The sequence below is a fragment of the Canis lupus genome, chromosome 27 (assembly GCF_003254725.2).
Source record: "Canis lupus dingo isolate Sandy chromosome 27, ASM325472v2, whole genome shotgun sequence".
NCBI lineage: Eukaryota > Metazoa > Chordata > Mammalia > Carnivora > Canidae > Canis > Canis lupus.
The window spans coordinates 20,146,189-20,173,685 of record NC_064269.1 but is presented as its reverse complement, the minus strand read 5'-3'; the positions used below and the strand labels follow the sequence as shown (position 1 = coordinate 20,173,685).

The following is a 27,497-nucleotide window of genomic DNA, read 5'->3' as shown; positions in this document are numbered from 1 at the left end:
TCTGAGAGTGTGTTTTTGTTTATGCAGGTGCTTAAAATAAGTATTTTCTTATTTGCTTTGTAAATATTTGATGAGCCCTTGGTGTGCTTGAGGTCAGGATAGAAAAATAAAATATTTAAGACAATGTATCATGTTCAAGGGTGCTTGAAAATCCTATTGTCGGGCAGCCCCGGTGGCTCGGCGGTTTAGCGCTGCCTTTGGTCTAGGGCGTGATCCTGGAGACTCAGGATCGAGTCCCACGTCGGGCTCCCTGCGTGGAGCCTGCTTCTCCCTCTGCCTGTGTCTTTGCCTCTCAGACTCTCTGTCTCTCATGAATAAATAATTAAAATCTTAAAAAAAAAAAAAAAAAGAAAATCCTATTGTCTAAATATATGGATGAAAAACATATTTTATTATGGAAAATCTCAAATACATAAAAGTATACAAAGAATATTATAATGTTACCCCATGTACTTATCACCCACCTTCAACAATTATCAAATCATGGTTACTCTTGTTTCATCTATATCTTTACCCTTATTCCCTTCCCCTTTATTATTTTAAAGAAAATTCAAGATGTATCATTTTACCAGGTAATGTTTTGCTAATAATCTCTAAAATATTAAGAACTCTTACAAAATAACTCTTAAAATTTAAAAATTAAAATAATTCTCTAATATCATCAAATAGTGTTAAAACTGGGCAGCCCCGGTGGCGCAGTGGTTTAGGGCCGCCTGCAGCCCGGGGTTTGATCCTGGGGACCCTGGATCAAGTCCCACTTCTGGGCTCCCTGCATGGAGCCTGCTTTTCCCTCTGCCTGTGCCTCTGCCCCCCCCCCCCCCAGGTCTCTCTGAATAAATAAATAAAATCTTTAAAAAAATAGTGTTAAAACTTTCAATTATATCATCAATATTATACTTTACAGTTTGACAAATTTTAGTATGTATTTTGTAACAGTAGATATCACGCCTGCTGCCAACATCCCCAGTCTCTTGTTTTCAACAGTTCTCGTGACTTTGACCTCCAGTTCTTACCATGTTGCCTTTTCAAGTGATTCTGAATTAATTTTCTATGGATGCTAGAGCAGATTGGAGGTGAAAAGGATTTGAACTAATATAGTAGAGAGGAGAGAAAGTATGTGATGACAGCTACATAACAGAGAACCAGAAACTAAGGAGGATTGCATAAGAATCATAAAATGTTGCAGACATAAGGACTTAGTAGTTGAAGTTTAAAGGGAAGAGAGTTTTTGGGTTGAAACCTGAATTGCTTATTCAGAGCTGTTATTTTTGGATCAAAAGAAGCAGTGACTGGGGAGAGGCATTCTACCCTTGTTTACCTTGGTAGCCAGTTCCAACCTCATCTTGGGTGGAGCTTGTTCTAAAAGGAAAGATGGCCTCTTATGCTCTAGCACAGTGATTGAGTGTGCACCATGATTACCTGGACAGCTTGTAAAAACTCAGCTTGCTGGGCCCTGCCCCTAGAGTTTCTCATTCAGTAGATTTTGGGTGGGGCTCAAGGATTTGCATGTTAACTAGCTCCCAGGTGATGGTGCTGCTGGTCCAGGAACCATACCAAGAGAACCACTAATTAATTGTCCTAACTTCTCTCTTCTGGTCTTTCCATTTTTAAAAACATGTTATCTTTGCTAAGACTGTATTGCTGCATATATTGGGAATCATTGTATAATTGATTGATGTCCCTAGTGAGCATCTTGCAGGGAAAATTGATGAGAAATCTGTGGGTAATGTATGTGAAAATACATTGTTTTCATAATGGCCACATAATAATATGGCACTCTACCAGCCTAGTGGAATATTTTTAAACATTCTCTCGGTAAAGAGATTTCTTCTTCTAACTGCCTTCATCTCAGTGAGTTGTATCTGCCTGTGGGCAAGAAATTAGAAGTTCTCTTTCAAACCTAAACATTTTTAGCTAAGGAAAGCTGAGAAAGCTAGGACAATTGTCATTTTTTTTTACCCAAGTTTAGAACAAACTTAATAATTTTCTTAGTCTTTTTTCTTTTTTTAATTCACAGAGAGACTGGGCAGCTAGCCCGCCCTAAAGCATCAGTCAGTTAGCAACCCAGCAAAAAGTGTGATTTTTGGCCAACTCTTCAGCCACCACGCCCATTGCTAGAACTTTCCTTAATATTTTATCCCATTCAAATCTGCTCTAAATGGGTCCTGACCAAGCTGGAAATATACACAAAACATGCTTCTATTGGGTCGTCTTTTTTTGTCCTCTACTATAATACATAATACATGAATGTCATCCCCAGGAGATTGCTTTTCTAAGACTTCTCTCAACTTATTGTTATTGAGTCATTGAAATAGGAAACCACTAGACTGAGGACTCCTGCAAACAGAACTGATCTCTGTTTAAATTACCCAACAAATAGGGCTTTAAGTTTGAGCTATGACCTTAAACCCAAAACCCACTCCTTTGTTGTGGTAGTTGTATTTTCTGGTACTTTTTCCCCTTCAGTCATTCAAAGAAGTATATTATTGGCTATTTAGAATTCAGAAATGAATTTGCTATTGTATGAGAATTATTGGATGTTGAAGGTTTAATTTAAACCCAGAACCCACTCTTTTGTTGTGGTAGTTGTATTTTCTGGTACTTTTTCCCCTTCAGTCATTCAAAGAAGTATATTATTGGCTATTTAGAATTCAGAAATGAATTTGCTATTGTATGAGAATTATTGGATGTTGAAGGTTTAATTTTCTAAATGGTTTTGTGCCCACTTGTGCCCAGCAGGTTTCTGGGTAAGTGAAGACTTGGAGCAAAGGGAGTTGGATATTCTGAGTCTTTTATTTTGGACCTCAAGTATCTAATTGGATTATTCATTATCCTTGTTTTATGACCTCATTATAAGTCTATGCATTTCCTACTTAAATTAATCCATTTATTTAGCTCATTTGAAGACTACAATTTCACTTTTAGCTAATAACAATCTTTATTCCTAGTTTTTAAAATTTGAGATGAAATTTACATACAGTGAAATGCACACTTCTTAAGTGTACGGTTTGACGAGTTTTGACACATGTATAAAGTTGTGTAACCAACTATTTAGTCCGTTTATTGAACAGGAATTGCCTCAGGATCATTTGCCACTTCCTGCAAGTAACTATTTTACTATTTTCTATCATTATAGATTGCCTGTTCTGGATTCATATAGAAGGAATCAGTATAGTTGTTTATGTCTGGTTTCTTTTGCTTAGCATAATGTTGCATGTGTCAGTAGTACAGTCTTCTTTATTGTGGAGTAATGTTCCACTATATTTGGAATAATATTGTATTAAGTATGTAAGGATATCCAGGGAAATCTTCCTCTCAGAAATTTTTTTGGAGATATAGGAAATTCTTTTTAGAGCATAGGATTTTTCTGAAGCCTTTCCATTTAGCCTTTCTATTTTTAAAAATACTTTGACCCAGCCATGAAAGTTGACATAGTTTTATCAACACAGATGCTCATTACATTAGACTGCCTCTAAAATAAACTCAAGCCACCGGCAAGTCAGAATTTTAATAAATCTGGAAATTGTATTTTAATATTAGTACTTTACCACTTCAATTTGCTGTTCTTATTTTCTGCATAGTCCTTTGAAGTCCATTTGGAATATATTGTCCTTGCATATATGGACTATCCTGATGAATATAACACGTGGACTTGAAAAGAATATATATTCTGTATTTGGATGTTTTCTTATATAAATCAAATTGGGTCAGGATGGTTGATGATATTGTTCAAATCTTCTGTTATTAAGGGATTTTTTTCCTACCTTGTACCTACCTTTGCCATTCCAAAAGAGGATTGAAAATGATAGATGGGACAAAACAAAAAGGACAGGACCATATGCTTAAATTTAACCATATCAAAAATTACATCAAATATAGTGACTTAATTAATGTAATTCTCTTTTAATTGTGTTGGGTTTTGCCTTATATATTTGAAAGCTCTGTTATTAGTTGCCAAAATGTTTACATTTTTTATGACTTCCTGATTAACTGACTCATCATAAAATATCTTTCTTTCTAGTAATACTTCTCAATTGAAAACCATTTTTCTTACAAATATAGCCACTCTTGCTTTCTTAGGCTTTCTATATTATATGGTATTTCATTTTGCATCCTTTTTCTTTATGTTTAAAGCATATCTCTATTAACAGGGTATAGTTAGGTCTGTTTTTTTTTTTTTTTTTTTTTTTAAGCTAGTCTGACAATCTCTGGCTTTTAATGGTGTTTATTCTGTTTGTTTTTAATGTAATTATTTGTATGATTGAATTTAAATGTACCATCTTGCCATTTGATTTCTGTTTCTACCACCTGTCCATTGCTCCATTATTGCCCTCTTTTGGATTGAGGATTTTATTAGTATTCCATTTCATTAACCTAACTGATTTTTTACTGATCTTTTTGTCATTTTGGTGGATTACATTGTATATTCTTAACTTACCAGAGTCTACCGTGAATTAGTATTAAAAAACATTTTTGTGCATAAGGTAAGAAACTTACCGCCTCTCCTCTTTAAGCCAATAAAATTTTGATATTTCATGATCCTTGCTACTCTCCATACAATAGGTTAGGGAGTGCCCACGGGTAAAAAGATGTATAAACATGAATCAGACTACCCTATTGAATTTGCAAACCCTTCCAAACTTTTGACCCTCTCTTCCTGCTTCATTTTTCTTCCTTAGCACCTACCACTTTTGTGATTTTAAATACAGTTTTATTGACTGTTTTGCTGTCTGTCTTCCCCTTTCTGTTACATGCAGGCTGCTACGTGATAAGTACAGAGATTGAGATAAACATTTATAAACACTTATTGCAATTTAATATTCTAATTTATTAAATGAAGAATTGGAAATTAAAAAACAACTGGTTCTTCACCACTTTGAAAACCATGGTCTAGGTTCTCATGCTTCTATGTCATAGCATTTGAAAGGCTAACAGAGAAGAAATACATAACTACCTATCACACATGAAAAAGTGTTTCTGCTGTACACAAATACAATTGCTAACAAAGATGAATATTTATTTTTCTAATTTAATGAGGTGAGAATTTTTCTAATATGAGCATTATTTTGTTTTATTAGCCATCTTTATAGCTGAGCCTGGTTTGTATCTCTTTGTGTTATTTATATATTTATCATCATATCTAGAGCTCTTTGAAGTGCTACTTTTGAAATGAAAGGGAATGCAAGCCACTTAATTATATGAAATTCAGGGACTGCATGGCCTTTGGCTTAAGCCCTTATGTTCTCAGTTGTCACTGAGTTTTGAGTTTTCATCTTGAAATGTGACTATTAAATTTTCTCTGCACACCTCTCTGGACTGTGCAAGTAAATACTTGAGAACTACCTAAGTTCATAACCTTTTTTATTAACTCCCTAATTTCTCAGTGACTGTAAACACTTGCCTTGAGTATTTTTGTTCTGTAGTTTTCCCACTAAAATGGTTGTGATGTTTTACAACTTCTGAAGTTAAGTTCTGGGAAATCTTAGACAAAATCTCTAAAAACTACAAAATCAAAGTATTATATGGCATTTCATTAGAATGAATTTAGAGTAGAGAACTGATGCAAGAAGCTGTTTATCAGAACTGTAAATATATTTATAAAAGTAAAGTGGTGAGACCTGGCTGCTTGGAAACAGTGGGCAAAGTTTTCTTTTAAACAGCATACCCTTAATTTCCCAGATATTTGCTACACCACAGTATCTGCAAAGTATCTAGGGCCTTATTCTCCTTTTTGGGAAGAATTTACAGGGGTGCTTAGTCTGGTACTTGAAGCGCCTTAATTAATAGTCTTGACTTTTTTTTGTTCATAATTAAATATGAAGAATAATTTCAATACATTTTTTGATAAGTAAAAGAATGAGTAGATTATGTCATAATTTCAGCATAAACCTATTTTTCAGATAAGATCAGATAAACAAATTTAATGTGTATTATAGTAGAAGTCAAACAGACACAGGTTAAAACCTGATATTTGCTATTTATTTGCTGGGTTTCCATGTAAAAACCAACAAACATCTTTGACATCATCTATGTAATGAAGACAAATTTATTCACTTTATTGGGTTGTTGTCATGATTAGGGATTATGAATATTTATGTAAATGTATGGAGACCACTGTAGGCACTTGTACATGGTAGCTGTTGTTATATTATGAAATACCACTGGTTGTGTGTGTATGTGTTTAGTGTATATGCTAGTAAACTCTTTTCTTAGACAAGTCTTATGGTAAATTTTTTATACAGAAAAAAACTAAAAGCAAACTTGAAAGAACAGAAATTGGGTGGGTGCAGGAAGAAAAAAATCTCATCTACTGAGCATTCCTAATTTAGCTCTACTACTTCAGAAAGTCTCTATCCATATCTGACATCTAGGTGGGGTTGTAATTTAAAGTTGAGTTATCACACTTGTCAGGAAGCATGTGTGATTTAAAGGATATAATAGTAACATCATTGTTTTTTCAGATCTAGGTTGGAATTTACCCTTGACAAATAACAAAATGATGAGTGATGCAAGTGACATGTTGGCTGCGGCGTTGGAGCAGATGGATGGGATTATAGCAGGTAATCTGTGTCCTCTGAAAGATGGAACCATGATATTTACTCTGTGTTCTTGGCTTTTTCATTCCAACTCTTCATAAAAGAGTTACCCTTCCACTTTTTTATTTTCATTTATTGGCTGCTTCTAGATCCCCCATGGTTTCATCTTGGTCCCTCTTCATTTAAAAAAAAAAAAAATATATATATATATATATATATTTTTTTTTATTCATGAGAGACGGGGGCCAGAGGGAGAAGCAGACTCCATGCAGGAAGCCTGATGCGGGACTCAATCCCAGGACTCCAGGATCACGCCCGGGGCCGAAGGCAGGCGCCAAACCACTCAGCCACTGAGGGATCCCACTTCTTCTCCATTTTATACCAGTATTACTTACTCTCAAGCTTTATTTTAAAATGTCAAATTCCATTTCCACCCTAGGGTTCTGATTCAAGGATAAAGAAATTGCATCTCATGTGATTTAGGTGCAGCTAGTTTGCGGGCCACACTTTGAGGGATACTGCTGTACCCAGTAGCCACAGATGTTCTGATTTGTTCCCTTGAATTCAACATTCATGTTCCCACCAACCACTCTTACCTCTGTTTACCCTCTCAATTCTCTGCTAAGCTTTTGGTCCCTAATTGCCAATCATATATCTCCTTTGAAATAGTCTATATGCACATCCATGTCATCACATAAAGCTTTGAGCTCATTTTCTTTACTCAGAAGCCTCTCCTACTAGTCTTGTCTAATTTCATAACCTTCCATCCACGCAGTTTCTTAAATAGAAATTTAAGTCACTCTAAACCTTTGTCCCTCATAGTCCTGCTTAATCAAGTTCTATCACTTTTATGTCCCTTTAAATTCTACCATTCCCTTTTATCCCCTCTAAAATCTGTCCTTACCTCTGCCTCACTTTGTTCCAGTAACCCTCTCCCTTGGTGTTCTTGACAGTCTTGCTTTCCCACTCTAGTCCATCATTCTCTAGACCACCAGGATTTCCTTTCTAAAACACAGATTTGGTCGTATTACTCCCTTGTTAAGAATCTTGAGCAATTCTCTGTTATGGAAGTGGAGCAAAGAGATAGTATAGACCATGACCTCCTTTTTTCTCCTCATGACCAAAGGGACTGACCCATAGGTGAACTTTTCAGGTCCTTTTGGTTTCCCAAGGTCAGTGGCTGCCTAAGTTCTCCTAAGGTCTCATGTTATATTCTGTGTTTTGTCACAGGAGAAGTACCTTTATGTATTTAGAAACCCATAGTAATGAAGAGAGGATTGAATGGGCTAGTGGGTGAGGTTGTCATCCACTGGCTGGTCAGGGTCAAGATGCCCTTGGCCTCTACTGCTCCTCAATTCTAGCTCTCTTGGTCCCTGTTGCTTATCTCTTCTGGTCATAAATTTGGCCATACTCTGTCTTAGTGGTTCAAAGAAGCCACAGGTGTTTTCTTTGTCAGAGGTTCTTCTGTTGAGGGTTATGGCACGTCATAGTTTGGCCTCCTTTGTTACGCTTTATACCTCGAGACCAGATTTTAATTTGACCTCCTTCGTAGATTAGACATCTTGCATACTGTATTTAGTTCTTGGAATATCAGTTTTGAAGAAGTTATTGGCAAAACTTACCTAGAGGAGGTGAACACGAAGGCAGAGAGTTTAACAGCCACATCTGGTGAGGAAGGAACTGGTTAAGCTTAACCTGGAAAAGTATATTCTTGCTCAGGGCATGATAGATACTTTCACACAGTCTTAGGACTATTATATGGAAAACAGATTGGACTTACTGTGTTGCAGTTTTGGAAAATATAACTAAAGCCAGATCTAGGCTTTTATTAGATGTTATAACCTTAAATTCTTGGTGAAACTCTAGTCAAGAGAAGTATTTCTGGACAGTAGTTGAGGATTTACATTTTATAGACTCTGCTAGAGGAGTGTATTTGTTCTTTAGCCCTGGCAGTCAGGGCCAACATTAGAGTTATTTAGAAAACCAAGATTTCCCACCTCACGCTGAGTCGGTTGGTAGCTTTGTAGGTTGGACCCAGGTTTATGTTCTCCTATTAATATCAGTAGTTCTCCACTTAAGGTAGGAGGGAGATATGACTGGAAATATTTGAGGAGTTTTTCTAAATACTCATCTGTCCCCTCTCCTTCACCTTGTTTTGTGATGGAGACTTAGCGGGATGGAAGGTGACTGTGGACACATCTGTTTTTGTTTTTAAAGATTTTATTTATTTACTTATGAGAGACACAGAGAGAGGCAGAGACGCAGGCAGAAGGAGGAAAAGCAGGCTCCATGCAGGGAACCCAATGAGGGTCTCGATCCCGGGACTCCAGGATCAGGCCCTGAGCAGAAGGCAGACGCTCAACCACTCAGCCTCTCAGGGGTCCCCACATCTGTTTTTAATAGTATTATCAGGTGATCCTAATGCTTAAAATTGCCGGAATAGGACATTATAGGCTGTTTTGTTTTTAATGTTCTTCTGTTCCACCCTTTCCTTTACATAGCCTCCTCAATTTATATTTTTCTGGATTGTCCTCTCAGCGTTACATGGTTCCTGAGGGGATTGATTCAGAGCATTATGTGAAGCATTTAGCATTGGGCATAGCATATTAATGGTTACCATTATTATGGTTTTGCAGATTTTGGTCCAAATAATTTGGTCTAGTGTTAAGGAAGGTCAGTGGAATGGACTAACTGGAAGGAAATTCCTCTACCGATCATTGGAATTGATCAAGCTGTATTGCCAACCGATTTACACATTGGCTTGCAGTTTTCTTCCAGTTATAAGACCCTCAGAATAATGAGGTGATAGCCTCGATATCATAATTATTGACACCTAAATATAAAGTCAGTATGTATAACCAATAGTATGTATATATAACAGACCAGATAATAAAAATCAAAATGATGAAGAGGTATACATGAGTGCTATCAGAATGGGCTATAGATTAGTTACGTGGATTTAAGTTGTAGAATGCTTTCCCTTGTAAGTAATAGGGGAAAAATGGCTGTAAACTGTTTTTTAAAGTTAATATTAGCAAGAACATTTGATGCTAGACTGCAAACAAAATCAAGGGAGAGAATGTTTATATACATGTATACATATAATTCATTGAACTTCTTCAGAGATTAAATTCTGGTAAATTAACTGGGAGTTGGTTCTGTTACCCTTATGCTGAACAAATTTCCACCTCAACCTGAAACTTCTTTGCAGGGAATTTCGAGACTTTATGCTACCTAAATGTTTATTTTTGAGAATACTTGGTTCTGTCCAAACTGACCTGTTCCCTTCTTAGCCCTTATTTCCATGAGGCCAGCACATCCTTCACCAAAGCTCCTTCATTATATTCTTGTTGTACCACACAATTGGTCTCCCAATTGGTAGCCACAATTGGTTAGGTATTTGACAATTGATACTTACCATCAATTATATGGCTTTTATTTTTGCTCCAAATAACTATGACTTGGAGAGATTTCTATGATTGAAATATTTTCTTTTCCTTGTTGCTTGTTTTGAGTATTCCCAAATGAATACTTGGGAATGGTGACTGAACTTGCCACCCTCAACTTTGGTATATTATCTAATATAAATCCTGTTGTGCTCTCTGTGATTTCTATTTTTTTTAAACCTAGGATCTAAGGCCCTGGAATATTCCAATGGGATTTTTGATTGCCAGTCTCCCACCTCCCCATTCATGGGAAGCCTGCGAGCTCTGCACGTTGTAGAAGACCTGCGTGGGTTGTTAGAGATGATGGACACAGAGGAGAAGGAAGGTTTGAGATGCCAGATCCCAGATTCAACAGCAGAAACACTCATCGAATGGCTTCAGAGTCCAATGGTAGATGCCTGCATGTTACAAATCCCATGCTTTGAATCTTTGGTTGCTTGTTTCAAAATTTAAAGCATAGAATAGCTGATTAGCTCAAGGGAAAAAAAAGTACAGGGCAGCAGGTTTGCCTTGATTTTTATCCCTCAGTGGATCCCAATTCTTGTGAAGGAAAATTTTTTTTAAAGTGCTGGTAGTATGCATTTCATGGGTTCCAGCACATCACCTGTTTGTGGCTATAAAAGTGGACTAGTTTTAAAATTTTGCTTGGATGACCTGCTGTGACCCAAAAGCAAATAATCTTGTCAGGGAAAGAACCATGCATGTAATATGCTTTCTCAGTACCATTGGGAAGTTTACTGTAAAAGGACCCAATAACAATTCAAATAGGAAGTACAGTGAATAGATGCTCCCAAAAGCAGTGGAGGTGTACAGCATATTTGATATGAAGTGCCATCTAGTGGCTCGTGGTGATCATTTCAGTTCTAGTGTGCAAGTTAAATTGTAGAATTGTGCTTTAAATGTTCTTATTCATTGAACAATGGGGCCTCTTTCTAGGCATCCTTCTCAAAAATGGATGACATGGCAGATCTTCCTTTTACCTGAACACAATGGTAAATACCATGGGTTTAATATGTGTTGAACAAATAAAATCTAAAGAATACCACTAAAAACATTCAAAGGAGAAGATAGAAAAAGTGATTGTTTTGTAAGTCATGCCACTGAACAATAGACTTAAAAATGGTAAAAATTATCAAATTTGTGTATGTCTTTCACCACAACCAAAAGTAAGAATGTTCGTAGTGTGATAAGATTGGTCAGATTGTATCTTGTCATTAACAATGCAGGTGCTGGAGACAGCCGACCTAACTTTTGATTTTTGGTGCTGGCTCTTAGAAGCTTGTATGATTCAAGGGAAAAATTTTAGGCTGTTTGTCTTAGTTTCCTCATCTGTAAAATGGGGATGATAGTTGTGCCACACAGAATTCTAAGTCCCGTGAGTGGATTTATGAGCGCTTGTCAGTGAGCCTGGTAAATGAGGAGTCAAAAAGGTAATACTGAAGAGTAGATGGTAGAGAGTGGATAGAAAACCATGGGATCCCTTTGCAAAGAGGGAAAGAGAGTGTTGGCTCCAGTTACACATTACTCATACATAGTTCACTTTTTTGACAAGAGTACAGATGTTTTTCAGACTGTGGAGAAGCTTCCACAGTATTTTAGAAAGACATATTACTAGTTGCATAATTAAGATTTTGTTTAATCTATGTTTAATGATAGCCAATTTGGGAGTCCATGTTGCAGTTCTAATTATTATTTTGCCTGGGCCAGGGAGAGCCCCTGGTTTCCTGTAGGATGCCACTTAATCCTTCCTGACTAATTTCTGCTGCCCATTTTATTGTTTCATAGGATCAGAAGCTGGAAGAGAAAAAAAAGTCACACTAGTAGTTTGTTACTAGTGAAGGAATATTAAATCTAAAAGAATCAGTTTGTTTTAATAAGGTAGCTATAATTGTTAGCCTTCTAAACACGAACAAACTTAAGACTTAAGTTCATTTCCTGTGGTAAAAAAAAAATCTATTAAATATGTCATATTTGTTCAATTACTGAGGTGGAATTCTTTGTTTTGATTGTGAAATGTTATCATGTTAATACAAATATTAATGATGGGGAATTACATGCTTTATCAAGCTCCAAGTTTAAGAGAGCAAATAGAAAAATATGTTGAATTGTTTGAGCCAGGCAAGCAGTTTCTGTTTACTTTAGGTCTAACTCAGTGAGTTGCCTAGAACATTCATACAGTGCTTTTCCCAGTAGATGAAGTTGAGGATCATGACCTTGACCAGGTCACGAAATCTCACAAGTGTCCGATTATTTGGAGGTTTTAATCTGAGGCATTTCTCAAAATCAGCAGAAATCACAAAAAAATAGTTTTCAACAAAGTGAGTACAAATGCGACGATGTAAGTCCACTTGACAAGTAAAGTGAAGTGTGCTTCACTGGCTTCTGACCTGACAAATCACCATATAATGCATTTCTGCCTTCTTCCTACATTGAAAAAAACTGGTAATATTAGTTGCAAGTGTATCTTTTTATTTTTATGTTTTAAAGATTTTATTTATTCATGAGAGAGAGAGAGAGAGAGAGAGGGAGAGAGAGAGAGGCAGAGACACAGGCAGAGGTAGAAGCAGGCTCCATGTAGTAAGCCTGACATGGGACTCTAGCCCGGCACTCCAGGATCACGCCCTGGGCCTAAGGCAGGCACCAAACCGCTGAGCCACCCAGGGATCACCCGCAAGTGTATTTTTTAAAAAAGTTTTTAGAACAAGCTTCATAAAAATAAAAACACTCATAATTTAAAGAGTTCAGGTCGGGGGGGCATGTTCTCTCCAGGGCTGCTGGCTATTCTCCTAGGTCCCTGACTCTTAGCCACAGGACCCATTCCAGTCCCACCATCCTCAAACCAACCCCCCAGCACCTCACCCCACTGCTCTCTGACCAGCTTCTCTTTTCATGTGTGCCCCCAGGTAATATTTTTTCAAACCTTGGCAAAACAAGGTACACCTTAAGGTTGTATTCTGTACATGTTCACAATTATCTGAGTTATGCAGTATCTCCCTGAGACATCCTAGCTGAAGTGAAAGCTGCTTTCCCCTTCTGGTACCAGGCTTCTGGTAAACTCCCATGAAAAGTGTCCATATACAGAGGACAACAAATGGATCGAGGCAGCAGAATTCGTGGGTGAAGCTAGTGCAGTGTGATAAGTGAGAGATGTTTTTTTTTTTTTTTTTTGAGAGATGTACTTTTAATGAAATCCCTGGCTGCTGGTGTTTGTTAGGACTGAATGGAAAGAGATTTTGTCTGTTCCTTCATAAAACTGAATGAAGAAGGGATAAGTGGCAAGAAAAATAGGGACAGCATTTTTCCTTGCTCTCGTATTACCCTTCTCAAAGTAGAAGATTCTCTTGCTTTGTCTGCATCCTGTCACATAGCTGGCTTTCAGTAAACATTGCATAAATGAATGAATAATGGATGAGTGTATGAGTGTTGCAAGCTCCTCAAATAGGAGTGGGGTCTTAGCTTCTAAGGCTCTTCTGTTCTTCTTCCGTGTGTAACTCAGAGGGCTATGAAGTCTACCTGTGACCAGGATAATGTAGTCTCAACATGTATGCTTCTTGCCACTGCAGAAGCTTCAGGGAACATAGTGATGTGCATAAAAATAAAGTGAGGAAGGGCCAGAACCTGCCTTCCCCTCCTCAGGTAAGGTGTCTAAAAGAACCTTTCAGGAGACACTAAAGACATCTATCTAACTCACTCTGCTCTGGCCACGGATGCACAGATAAGGATATAATGGGGTGGCCACTGGATCTTGGCCATTGGTATTTTGGCACCAGATGCCCAAATACCTCCAGGGACGCTCCCTCAAGATATTTCTAACGAGACCAGCAGATGAAGCTCTTGGCATCTGCTGCTCTTGGAGACATTTGAGAGGCAGTTCCATTTTGGGAGTAGTGTGTCCTAGAAGGTGGCCTACTACTGTGATCCTTCTCACCCCAGAGCACTTGTTTTTGCTCTAGTTGGCTGTTAAGAAGATGCTTTCTGTTTCTGGAAAACATGCACTGAGAACATTAAAACCCAGAAGTAAAAGCCAAAGCCTGAGTGTGACCACATCTGCAATCTTGACTTGGAAAGTACAGAATATATTCAGGCTTAATCTGAGCTTTGGTCCTTGATGGACTTTCTGACAGCATTGCATAAACTTTCATCTTTTTTTTTTTTTTTTTTTTTTTAAGATTTTATTTATTTACTTGAGAGCATGAATGCAAGCTAGAGAGAGCACTAGCAGGGGATGGGGGGGCGGACAGAGGGAGAAGCAGACTCCCCACTGAGCAGGGAGCCTGACGTGGGGCTCAGTCCCAGGACCCCAGGATCAAAGCCCAAGCTGAAGGCAGATGCTTGGCTGACTGAGCCACCTAGATGCCCCTAAACGACATCTTTTCTAGGAGAGGGTCACGATTGGGCTTTTTAGGTGTGATGAAGTATATATATGAGATTGATTTCTCCCTTTGGTTTTCTTTTTGAGCAGATATGATGAGATTTTGGAATAAATGGAGGCTTCATGAAAACATTGTCCTTGTTGCCCTGGTATTATATTTACTTTTTTAGAAATTTCAGAAGTTCATGAATAAATAAAAGCAATCCTAATATATCAAAAAAAATTTTTGGAGGGAAAAATAGATTGAATCAGAGGTGTGAAAGTACACAGGAGTGCCAGCCAACCATAAGGGATGCTCCAGTATCTCCAAATGGCAGTGATGTTGCCCTGAAATAATTATTTACAGCACAAGGATAAAGCCTCACCACCTTAATTCCATCACACTTGCTGAGAGGACTGAGAAGTGGAGTACTGCAGCCTGGTGGCTTGATTGCCAACATTGTTGATAATCACATTCTTTGATTCTTTGGACAATAGCATATGAGATTCCTTCTAGTGTTGTTGGACCCCAGTGAACTGTGACTGTGATGTTCATGGCTTTTGAGTTTTTCTCCATCTCCTCCTGTTGCCGTGTCTGGTAGAGTACAGGCAATAAATGTCTGCATGGAGTGCTAGAGATGTAATGTTGACTAGGATGCAAGAGCCCCTTGCATGAGATATTTCTTTTGGTAGCTGGAGATAACATTTAATTAAAAGAGCTTTAGTAGGCTGCACCTTCCTTTTTCTTTCTTGATATGAAATTTTGAAAAATGTAATCGTGAAATAAAAAACTGGACAGCAGTCTTTAAAACTAATTTTAAAAATAAGTGTATTGACTTCGGTGGATAGTATGTGTGTGGGGGGGTGGGGGATACTGGTATAACACCAGTATATTTCTTAACATTTGTTGTCCATATGAAATTGAACTGATTTTCTTTTACCCATTTTAATTTAGCTACTCACCCTTCTGATTAGGGAATGTTACATTCAAAGTGAGCTCTGTGTTACAACATAAGGAAGTATAATTGTGGCAAATCACTGCCTGTTTGTTGATTTTGGATTTAGGACAACAGAGCTCAGGAAAGAAGAATGAAGCAAAATGAAGGTTGGGGAGAGAGAGGAGACAACTGTAGACCAATGCAAACCAACAAAACTAAGAAAATTAAAGGAAAAGCATGACACTTTAAAAATAACTGGCAAAACGTTCCCTCCTACCTTGAAGTAATAACAGTTGATACTGTGTGATGGGTACATAAGGTCTCTACTTTTATATATAAACAGATAACGTTTATTACATCTTTATACTTGATTGTGTATGTACTTGATAATTAAAGGAAATTAATGTAAATAGAAGAACTTCTCTATTTAGATGACAAGGGGTGGGGTTTATTGTACCTTTGACATATGTAGCATCTGTCATGTGAATTCAGGCAATTCATATTCCCAGTGTGGTTTCTGGCTAAGTTTAGGATTCTATAATTCTGTGAGGACTAGAGCCTTTTTGGACATTTTCCCCTTGTCATGCCAGGAAAATTTGGCCAACACCATGAGTTTCTTAAAGTATCACTGCTACTGTCAAGCTGGATCCCTTGCCCTGCTTTTCCCTCCCTAGGGTCCCATACCCACCCTCCACACACACTGTTAGTTGGATACTGTAGTATTAAAATCCCCAAGTTGATGCCAATCTTGACTTCAACTTTCAGTTGAAACAAATGTGGTCAATAAAGGGTCACCTCATGAGTTAAAGTAAAAAGAGTTATTTTGAATACATCTCTGGAATTTTGATTAATTTGGGCTGGTTTCAGTGCTTTGGATGTCAAATCTCAACAAGAGTTTATACTAAATATGTCTTCAATTATATGCTCACGACTCTTGAGAGAATCAAAAGAAGTATAAGATAGTTTTACCTTGAGGGACCATTAAGAATAAGTGACCAACTCTTGTAAGATTAAGCTACCTATGGCAGAATATGATGAAAAACTAAATTGTGAAGGACAAGACAAGACACAGAAGGGAAGCCAGTATAGAGGGAGAAGAGAATATGGCACAAGGGAAGGCGGAGGAGGTGGGAACTGGCTATGAAAAATAGATCTTTAGAGGCAGAGAGGAATGGGGGGTGAGTATTAGAGGTGGACACAAAGCCTTGGAGCGGATGTTGGAGAGAGGAATGGAAGAAAGTTCATTAGGACGAAGACATTGAGAATGGTAAGGATAGAGGTGATAATTGTAAGTCTCAGGGAAGCAGGAAATCAAGGTCCCAAAGGTTATGTGGAATAATGAACTCTTAGAAGTAGTTAAACTTAGTTCCCCGAAGACTGGCAGGAGGAAAGAAAGGGAAGATGTCAGAGGCAATATATACTATGCTTTAGAGAAGAGAATCCATAAGGGAGTTCATGCAAGGTAGTCTCACTTATACTCCATTAAAAAGGCTCTGAGAACACCTCCTAAACATGATAGAAAGAGGGGAGCACAGGCTTGAAGTTGATGATGGAGTACATGCCAGGTTGTAGGGAAAGACATGAATAAGTCTTGCTGAGAAGCAAGAGGGCCAAGTTAAAACCAAGCAGTCATTCATCTTGCATTCACCCAATGTTTATTAAACACCTATTCTTGCGTATTCAGCAGTCATTTGGTTCAGACTCACTGTGTGTCAGATGCAAAGGCAAACCTACTTAAAAAGAATGTATTTTGTTGGAAGAGAGGAACATGTATATAGCCAAGTCTAACCTGGTCCATTCAGGGTGAGGCCTGCTGTGGTGAGGGTTCATCTGGAATCTGTAACTGGCATATGAGTAATTCAAGGAAGACTTCATAGACCAAGCCCTGATTGAGCTGGACTTTAAGGAATGAGGAAATGATGGGAAATACTGTCCATGCAGAAGAAATAGAATTTATGTGTGAGAGAGCAGGCCATGTTTGGTGAGGTTTTGAGAGGTCTGGTAGGTAAAGCATGATAACTGGAGAAAAACTAGAGGCGGTAGCATATTTGCTTAATACAATTTACCTCTCTCTAACATTTTTTAAGCCAATGGTAACAAAATTGGCATAAATATGTGAATAAATGTGTGACTAGATTAGACCTTTACCTACTTGAATAGGTCAAAACACTACTTTAAAATTATGTAACTACTCCATTGGTGGCCCTTTTGCTTTATTTTGCTATAGTGACTTTTAGTGTTTTTTTTTTTTTTTAAATTACTTAAACATTATGAGCTCTCATAAACATCACTAGTCTTGAGAAGTGTGAGTATGCTCATTGTGAGTCAATTTTTAGTATTTTGATTTCGAGATAGTTTTGTGATACTGATTTTGGAACATCTGATTTCCATATCATATGTAGTAGCTTCGTGAAACACTTCTAGAACTTGCTGTAGGAGCACTTCTAACCTTTCTATAATTTCCTTCAGTTAGAAGAAATAACTTTTGCTTTTTATCCTCAGTGGACAGAAACCTTTTTTTTTTCTTCTACCTAATGAAATGTGTCTGTTTATAAAACTTTGCTCACATGGGGTTTTAAAAGCAGATGTCTGCTATCGTTCATAGTCAGAGTGAAGAATTTAAAACTGTATACGGCTGATCTCAGCGCTTCCTTAGATTGAGAACATGTATTATACATCCTAGCTCATTTCCAAAACACTGTCCTCAAGAAGTTACATAAATTTCATTTTCATGGTTAGTCCCCAGGGTTGGAGGTCTTTTAGGCCACTCCATCCGACTCCTCCTAGTACTTGTAATTTAATTCTGGGTACTTCAGTTTACAATATGAACAGAATTATGCTGTGGTATTGCGCAGGTATGTGGTCAAGCAGCTGATGTTAAAAACTTCATCCACTCTGAATACACATTGCAGGGTTCCTAAATTAGCTTCTGATTCTTTTGTAGTCTCATGGGAAATCTATCTAGTGCATCTAAGTTTTTAGAAGCAACATCTAATTTTCTTTTTTTGTTAAAGCTGTGTGTGTGTGTGTGTGTGTGTGTGTGTGTGCGCGCGCTTGCTTGCACATACTTGCTTGCACATGCCTTTGTTCTCAGAATTTATATGGGAAACTGCATTATTTGGGAAGATAGAATAATAATATCAGTTACCTCTGGAAAATGATAGGTGTCACATCAGCTGTGTCCTGGGGGGTAATGCTGAGTTTGTGTTTCTCTGGTTTTAAATCTGAAGTTACTGCTTTTTTGATGGCCCCATCTAACCAATTTGAGCTCCACTGGCTTTTATTTCTGTTGTATTTGAATTGAGGAATCAGGAAATTCTATTGGGACTATATATTATATGATTTTGAACTATTTAAATGAGACAGGGGCCATATCACATATACTACTATGTTTCAAAATGGATGTTTTTATGTTGTCTGCTGTGAGCCTTTTCATGTGTCTCCTTAATGACTTTTATGTATGAGGCAACTGAGGAAAAAAAAAAGTGACCGACTTTCCCAATCTGTGCTTCCTTGGGCATTTATACCGTGCATAAACCTACAGGAACCTGATAAAAAGGGTGGGGGCCAGAGGGAGGGGAAGAAAGTGAGCTCTAGTCTGAGCAGAGCACCAGGTCAAGTGCTGTGGTCGCTGGATGATACCTGTTTACAGGCTCCCTGCAGGGCTTGGCATAACATTATACAGTCAAGCAAACTCACAAGAAATTAGTGAATTCAGGATGATTTCCATAAATGGCTCATGGGGACAGCTTGTCAGCGCTGCCAGGGGAAGTCACTGTGGCTGATGCCCAAGCTTTGAGGGGAAGAAAGAAAGGCTTCAGAGACAAAGGGGAGACTTGCCCTATGATTTGGACCTGAGTAGCAGGGAAGAAGCTGGTGCGAGCTGCGCGCCCCCCCCCCGCCCCCGCCTCCCATGTAAAGGCAGGCATTTGTAGTCCTGGTTTTGGACCTTTGGAAGAGAGGGGAGGGACGTAAGGTGTACCAGAACATTACCACCGTCCCCACCCAGAATTAGTAGCACTGAGCATTGCGGGTGGGGTGGGGATTGGGGATTTTGTGCCCGACCATACACTCAGAACTTTGCATAACCTGGGTGTGCATCCACTGCCAATGAATGTTAGTAACCACTCTTCCTTGTAGGTCATGATTTTCTGCTTGATGAGAAGTTGTCTCGTTTGATGATAACATGCCTAAATGCCTAACATGCCTGTTTACCTACTGTGAGGTCAATGAACCAAGTTGCAGTGTTGTGTTTTCTAATAGCTGTAGCAATAGCTGTGCTGAATTCTATGCAGCTTCCTTGGATTGAAAACGTCTGCGATTTTATTTGCCCACAGTAGTTCAGTTTTCGAGAGAGTCAAGCCTTACACATATCACTTCCTTTTTTTTTTTTTTTTTTTTTTTTTTCCTTTCAGACAAATGGACACCTGCCTGGGAATGGAGAGGTATATCAAGAAAGGCTAGCACGTTTAGAAAATGATAAAGAATCTCTTGTTCTTCAGGCAAGTGTTTTTAAAATGCTGTTCTTTTTTCATGACATATTTACAAAGACCATTTTAAATTGGGGTGGCATATTCAGATCCTTATAGGAGTTAGACTGCTAATGGAAATAAGTACATTGGCCATCTGCACACAATAGGGAGTGGTGGGGATGGTGGCAGAACAGGGGTATGCTTACCCAGTCTAGAGTGAGCAGCCCTGAATCAGCCTTGTCGCCTCTGATGACAGACTCAGTGTCATCTAAGCTGATTTTCTGATCTGATCTGTCATCTTATTTGATCTGATTTTTTAATATACAGCAGAAATTGCAATTTTATACCATATATATTCATAAATCTGAATATTTCTGAATCTGAATATATTTATTTTTTTAATTTTAAAAATGGTACCATTAGCCAAACAGAACCTAAAGAGAGTAGTGGAGTTTGATTTATTGGCTACAGTTGAGTTTTCTTCTTCTTTATAATGTTTGAAGTGCTTGACAAATATTTTTATTTTGGTATTTTAAACTAACTAAATTGCAGTATATTGACTAGACTGGTAATCATTGGGAAAGACTCATAGTTTTCAATAAGCACCAAAGACAAAAGACTGATCCAGTGTCTCCTTGTGGACCTTTGAGTTACATCCTGGATTTGAACACATTTGTGAACAATGCAATCATGAAAGATGGCATAGAATTTGAATTCTCTGGATCCTTTTCTTTATTCTTCCTGAAGTATCAAGCTTGAATAGTCCTTGACAACTTCTCTTTCAAACATTAACTCCATTTCCTCTCTTAATCTCCAATACTACCTCCCACTCCCCTTCCACCCCCAGCCAAAAAAGATGATGTGTATACATGCCTGTTCACATAAAATGGTTGAATTGATATTAACTATTAACTATAAGGTAATTGCATTTCCCCAATCAGCCCTAACCTCCTTAAAAATTGAAGTGCTCAGATCAACAAGCATCACTTAAATAAGACTGTAAAGGATTGCTGTCTTATTAATTCATAGAATTTTTTTCTTTACAACTCAATGGGTAGTGACATCAATCCAGTTTTTTTGCTATTTAGAGAAATAAAGTTTGCAGTGGGACCCAAATTCTTCCTAATCCATTGCACTATTTTGCTCTAATTTATAGGTAAGTGTGTTAACAGACCAGGTAGAGGCTCAGGGAGAAAAGATCCGAGATTTGGAGTTTTGTCTTGAAGAGCACAGGGAGAAGCTGAACGCCACAGAAGAAATGCTGCAGCAGGTATGTACAGAAGCCAGCACCAAGTTGGAATTTTCTTGCTGAACTCTTTGAAGTGCTACAGTTATATGTTCTGTTCACTCTACTGCAACAGTCAAGTTTATGATTCACCTAGATTGGCATATTTTAAGAAAAACCTAGAGTAGCAGGATCTCAAAACACATGCACACAATAGAAAGTGTTCATGTAATTTGAATCCAGAATAAAATATTGATAGGCTTGTAGGTAATATTAATGTTCTTTTTTATGCTCTCCTAACTCCTAAACATGAGCATATATTTTATGATTAAGAAAAAAGATAAGTGCCATGTGTGATTTTTACTGGAAAACAAAAAACAAAAACCCAAACTTGTAAAACTTGTAACACAAACACACACACACACACACACACACACACACGTGAGAGGACCTGTAAGATTGTGGATAGGGTATGCACTGGAGGCAACTTTCTTTCTTTTTTTTTTTTTTAAAGATTTTATTTATTTATTCATGAGAGAGAGAGAGAGAGCGCGCATGCTAGGCAGAGACACAGGCAGAGGGAGAAGCAGGCTCCATGCAGGAAGCCTGATGTGGGACTCGATCCCGGGTCTCCAGGATCACACCCTGGGCCGAAGGCGGCGCTAAACCACTGAGCCACCCGGGCTTCCATGGAGGCAACTTTGAATTTGAGTCCTCACTCTGCTATTTCCTTGCTGAATGACTTTTGGCAAAATCCTAAGCTCTCTGTTCACCTTCCTCGTTTGTTGAACAAGGATGATCTTTGGGTTATCTTTAGGAGTTTCTACTTTTTTATAAGGTTGTTTTGAGGATTGAACCACTTAAAACATGTGACAACAGTACCTGGCACATGGTAAACATGTTGTCATCAGTGTTATCATCAGGCTTAGCAGCAATTAAGGTTTATATATATGCATCTATATACTTCTGTCTCCCCAGTAAGCAAGTATAAGTTTATTTCTGCTCAATGAACTAAAGCAAATAACTTTTTCAAAATTCGTCTATTTAGTGATAACTCTTCACCACATTCTCGACTTGATAGTTACTGCTTTGCAGCTGTGAGACACATCCATCTGTAGCTATTTATAATAAAATAACTCTTGAATGTATCTCTTAAATTCTAATAGGAGCTTCTGAGTAGGACATCCTTAGAAACTCAGAAGTTGGATCTGATGGCTGAAATATCTAACTTGAAGCTAAAACTGACAGCTGTAGAAAAGGACAGGTTGGATTATGAAGATAGGTTCAGAGACACAGAGGTAAGTGACACCCTCCCCTTATAAATATATGCATGTGCATGTATATATCTTTTATACGTATTTCCAGAGCAAGTTGAAATTCCTTGTAGGCATGAGGGGGAGGCAGTTAATTACTACATGCTGTCGTTCATCTAGGCTTCTTTTTGAGAATAAACTTTAATTACATTGGCTTTTTTTTTTTACATTGACTCTTTATCACTAAATGTTAATGGCAATATTTATTATGAGACTTTTGAAATATTGATCGTTTTACTAGTCTTTATTTATTTTTTTTAAAGATTTTTTATTTATTCATGAGAGAGGCAGAGGGAGAAGCAGGCTCCATGCAGGGAGCCTGACACGGGACTCGATCCTGGTTTCCAGGATCACGCCCTGGGCTGAAGGTGGTGCTAAACCACCGAGCCACCTGGACTGCTGCCTCTTTTATTAGTCTTTAGAAATACTTTCAACTTTATGACATTTGGAGTTCTGTCCATTCGTTTCTTTCTCCTTCTATCCAACCATATTGGTTTTTCTTCATTGTGGAAATAATGGGTTTAAGTGTATCACTGTACTAATAGTGATTTTTAAGTTATGCTAATTATTTACTATATAGTAGGTTGGTTTTAAAATATGTATAGAGAACATGGTTTCATTATATGATCATAAAAGTCAGATATTTAGAGTATATTTAGTTTGGCCTTCCAGTTTGGTCTATTCTACACTAAATCATTCCAATTAAATAAAGCTCACTATTCTGTGAAATTGGGGATAGATTCTACAACCTGAAGAACCCATTTTTGTGGTTAAACATGCTTTGTTCTTTGTACTTATTGTTAATCCAGGTCTTTTATTTGCCTGTTATTTGTTGTTGGGGAAAGAGAGCATATCCGTTTGAAATCTACTTATTTGGAAAGGAATAGCTGCAGGACTTCCTTATCTCCTAGGGCCATCTCTTCTTTTTTCTCTATTTTGTTTCCTCGGAGTATGGAGAGGTATCATACTAGATTAGAAAATGGGTACCAAGAAAGTAAGTATTAAGTATTTTCCCCCTTCTATTTTCATTTTAAACATTTATTTCAAACCAGCTATATACCATCATAATACAAGGTACAGTACGTGTGCTATCCACTGTGTGCAAGTCCTGCATAGATTGGATCTAGTGAGATTTACTCCGTTGCTATTTTCAAATTTAATTTTTCTGTCAAAGTTGAAACTGTAATGGAAAGTCTTGGCATATATATTACCTCCTCAGCAGCAAAAGGAAATCCCTGACTTAGTTCATGTTTTAATCTTCTAAATCTTCTAAAGCTCTCTGTCAGTCACATATATGAGTGTGTTTCTCACTTGAGTGAAACTGAGATTCTTAAAACAGAACTTGGAAAGTTACTTAATTTCCCTAAAATTGTTGCTTTTGTACTTTCTTTAAAAATCTGTTTGGAGGGATGCCTGGGTGGCTCAGTGGTTGAGTGTCTGCCTTTGGTTCAGGGCATCATCCCAGAGTCCCATATTGGGCTCCCTGCATGGAGCCTGCTTCTCCCTCTGCCTATGTCTCTGTCTCTCTGTCTCTCTCTCTCTGTCTCTCTCTCTCTCTCTCTCATGAATAGATAAATAAAATCTTAAAAAAAAATCTGTTGGATATTTTCCTCTTTTTCCTTTCTATCGCTCCCTGACCCCATGGCCTGCTGCATAAAACATAGAATTCAGTCAGCAGATGGACATCATGCAGTGGAGCTAAGTCTGGTGTGAGGAAAGAAGTTAGAGTATTTGGGGATCTAGAGTTGACCTTTTCCATTGTGTACATTAAGTTTAGGGGGAGTCTTAACCTGCATGACTGGTTAATATGGATCTGAAATGTTAACCAAACATTGGGACTAAATTGAAGTGGATGATGTGTTACGATTTTGTTTTAAGACTCCAGAGCTATTTATATCTCTTGAGTTTATCTCCTTCTTAAAAAAGATTTTATTTATTTATTTATTTATTTATTTGAGAAAGAGCACACGTGTGTGGGGGTGAGTTGGGGGAGGGACAGAGAGAGAGGGAGAGAGAGAATCTCCAGCCGACTTCACACTGAGTGCAGAGCCCAACCTGAGGCTCGATCTTACAACCCTGAGATCATGACCTGAGCCGAAATCAAATCAGATGCTTATCTGTCTGAGCCAACCAGGTGCTGTTGTCTGCATTTTTTTATAAAACTTTTTTTTTCCGGTGCTTCCTTGCTTCACTCATGCATTTTTGATCATAAGCGAAGTGACCTTGTCATCAAACTTGCAGTAACTCAGTCCTTAATAATTTTCTAATAAATGTTCTACACTCTTGGTAAACTATTGTGTGCATACCCAGAGATTATAAATTATAATTCAGTCAATTTTGTTACATATGACAACAAATAAAATAGTCCACAAAATTAAAACTGAATTGAATATGCTCATTTTTATATTATTGTTCCCTTAACAGAAATAAAATGTTCTGGGGCACCTGGCTTGCTCAGTTGGTAGAGCATGTGACTCTTGATCTCAGGGTCCTGAGTTCAAACTCTGTGGTGGATCTGGAGCCTTCTTAAAAAAAAAAAGTTTCCCTGGCTGTTTCATGAATCCACAATTCTTTGTCTTAAAAGTTCAGATTATTTGGAGATTAATTTCTAAGAAAATATTGGAGTGGGGAAGAAGAAATATAGGCAATTCCAAAAGACGAAGGGTTTAAGTCTTGAACCTTGGAATATTGAGGACCTGTTTCCAGAAAGGGCTGATAGAAGATGCTTAGCATTATTCAACAGTGCCCCCTTCTGGTAAGAGTCCAGATGTCAGAAATTGAATTTCTGTGGAGCCTGAAGAGTTTCTCTGAGAGGGAAAAAGGAATAGTAACAGGGATTTTCTTTTTAAAAATAACTGAAATTCTGATGAGAAATTAGTTGGAAATAATTTTAATTCCATTTTTTAAGGTTTTATGTTAAGGAGCTATTTCCAGATTTTTTTTAGCTTGAGTTATGGGGAAATAGGACTTCTTTCAGGTTGGAGATTCACATACATACTTACAGTGTTGCCAGAAAGGATATTTGGGTAGAGTTTTAAAAAAATAGAAAAATTATCTCAATTTATAATTCTAGTTTCTTCAATTCTTTTTCTTTGCTAATTGTCACTATTTCTTTTTTTTTTTTTTTAATTTTTATTTATTTACTTATGATAGAGAGAGAGAGAGAGAGAGGCAGAGACACAGGCAGAGGGAGAAGCAGGCTCCATGCATCGGGAGCCCGATATGGGATTCGATCCCGGGTCTCCAGGATCACGCCCTGGGCCAAAGGCAGGCGCCAAACCGCTGCGCCACCCAGGGATCCCAATTGTCACTATTTCTAAATGAAGTGGTAAAATAAAACAATACCAAATAGGCGTTCAAAGCTATTAAGCATGAGAAAGTGGAGATATATAAAAAAGACCAGACAGATGAAGGAACATCACTAAGAATTTATAGTATGCAAAGATGATTAATAAATGGGAGATAAATAAAAGAGAGAAACTAACTTTTCCCTTAGACTTAAATTCTGAACATGTTAAGGAATCACAACTAAAATGTTATTAAATGATGTCAGACAGTTCCTGACCTCATTCATGAAAGAGAAAATAGATGTCCTCTTACTGAAACATTGTGTTAATAATAATTAAAATAATCACTTCTCAGCCTTTTGGCTAAGATCAAGTGTAATAATAATTATAATAGAGGCTGCCTGGGTAGCCTAGTTGGTTAAGCTTATGACTCTTGATTTCAGCTCAGGTCAGGATCTCATCTAGCCTCCCCTCCTCATCCAGCCTCCCCATGGGGCTCCCTGCAGAGTGGGGAGTCAGGTTTGAAAATTCTCTCCTCTGCCCCTCTCCATGTGTGCATATGCACACACACACGGGTACCAGCTCTTTCTCTTTAGAAAAAAGAAAATAGGGATCCCTGGGTGGTGCAGCGGTTTGGCGCCTGCCATTGGCCCGGGGCGCGATCCTGGAGACCCGGGATCGAATCCCACGTCAGGCTCCCTGCATGGAGCCTGCTTCTCCCTCTGCCTGTGTCTCTGCCTCTCTGTCTCTCTCTGTGTGACTATCATGAATAAATAAATAAAATCTTAAAAAAAAAGAAAATAATAATTATAACGAGTAATTATTGTATAATTCTGCTGAGTAATTATGTAATTGGGAAAGGCTTCTCTTTCCCTATATGTGCATCATGCATAGAAGTTTAGTAAGAAAGTTACATTTCTTGTAAGCATTTATTTCTTAGTTCATTTTTGTATAATTCTGTCATCTGTTACTTTATGGCTCACGAATAAAGGACATGTAAAATGAGAAATAAAAATCTGTTAACCATTGGTGGGGTCTTCATGGCTTGTAGTAAAAAATAAATCCTCTCCACAGTAAATTAAGTTGGTATTGTGTGGCATTCTGATTCCCTTTTCCTACAGTCTGGGCTCTGAACAAAAATATGTCACTATTTCTCAGAACACTTCTGAGGTTTACAAGTAAATTTTTTTGTTTTGTTTCTTTTTCTTTTTTTTAAATTTTTATTTATTTATGATAGTCAGAGAGAGAGAGAGAGAGAGAGAGAGAGAGAGAGAGAGGCAGAGACACAGGCAGAGAGAGAAGCAGGCTCCATGCACCGGGAGCCCGATGTGGGACTCGATCCCGGGTCTCCAGGATCATGCCCTGGGCCAAAGGCAGGCACCAAACCGCTGCGCCACCCAGGGATCCCTGTTTTGTTTTGTTTTTAAGCAGAAGTAGAAAAAACATCTGACTGTATTTGTATTATGAAAACTTGAGGATTATTTTCTTTTTCCTATTCCAAATATAACATTGTATTATGACAGTATGTTTGTAAATGGCAGAGCCCTCATCCACCCTCAAATTGAGAATCTTTGGTTTAAAAGATTTACATTTCAAAAAGATGAAAAAAAGGATTTAAATTTCATTCCATTCTTCCATGCTCGGTTGATGAACAGTCTGCATTTTGGTAGACAAAGGAAGAAATTATTAAAATGTTTTTATAAGTAATCCACATATCACTGAAAAGGCACTAAAAGTAGATGGTTTGACTAAAGAGAATTTTTCTAGTTAATTTTTAAAGATGAAATCTATATGGTGGTTTTCCATCCAGAAATAGCTGATGATGGATAGTATGTGATTGGCTACCTTTCTTAATCAAAACTAAAAATCACGTTTTATTTCCATAATCCCATCATTGTAGGCCAGAGACATTGAGAATTTATTTTTTTT

General features: G+C 37.8%; 1 protein-coding gene across 29 annotated transcripts in view; it reads left to right on the top strand.

Moving 5' to 3' along the window:
- The window catches only part of PPFIBP1 (PPFIA binding protein 1), a 167,103-nt gene that overhangs the window by 102,269 nt on the left and 37,337 nt on the right, over positions 1-27,497 (top strand). For all 29 annotated transcript variants that reach the window (XM_049102570.1, XM_049102580.1, XM_049102569.1 and 26 more), the window contains 5 exons: positions 6,462-6,560; positions 10,167-10,372; positions 19,687-19,773; positions 20,900-21,013; positions 22,135-22,266. In XM_049102570.1, coding sequence (XP_048958527.1) covers positions 6,497-6,560; positions 10,167-10,372; positions 19,687-19,773; positions 20,900-21,013; positions 22,135-22,266 — 603 coding nt within the window. In that variant the 5' untranslated portion in view covers positions 6,462-6,496. The remainder of the gene's footprint in view (positions 1-6,461; positions 6,561-10,166; positions 10,373-19,686; positions 19,774-20,899; positions 21,014-22,134; positions 22,267-27,497) is intronic.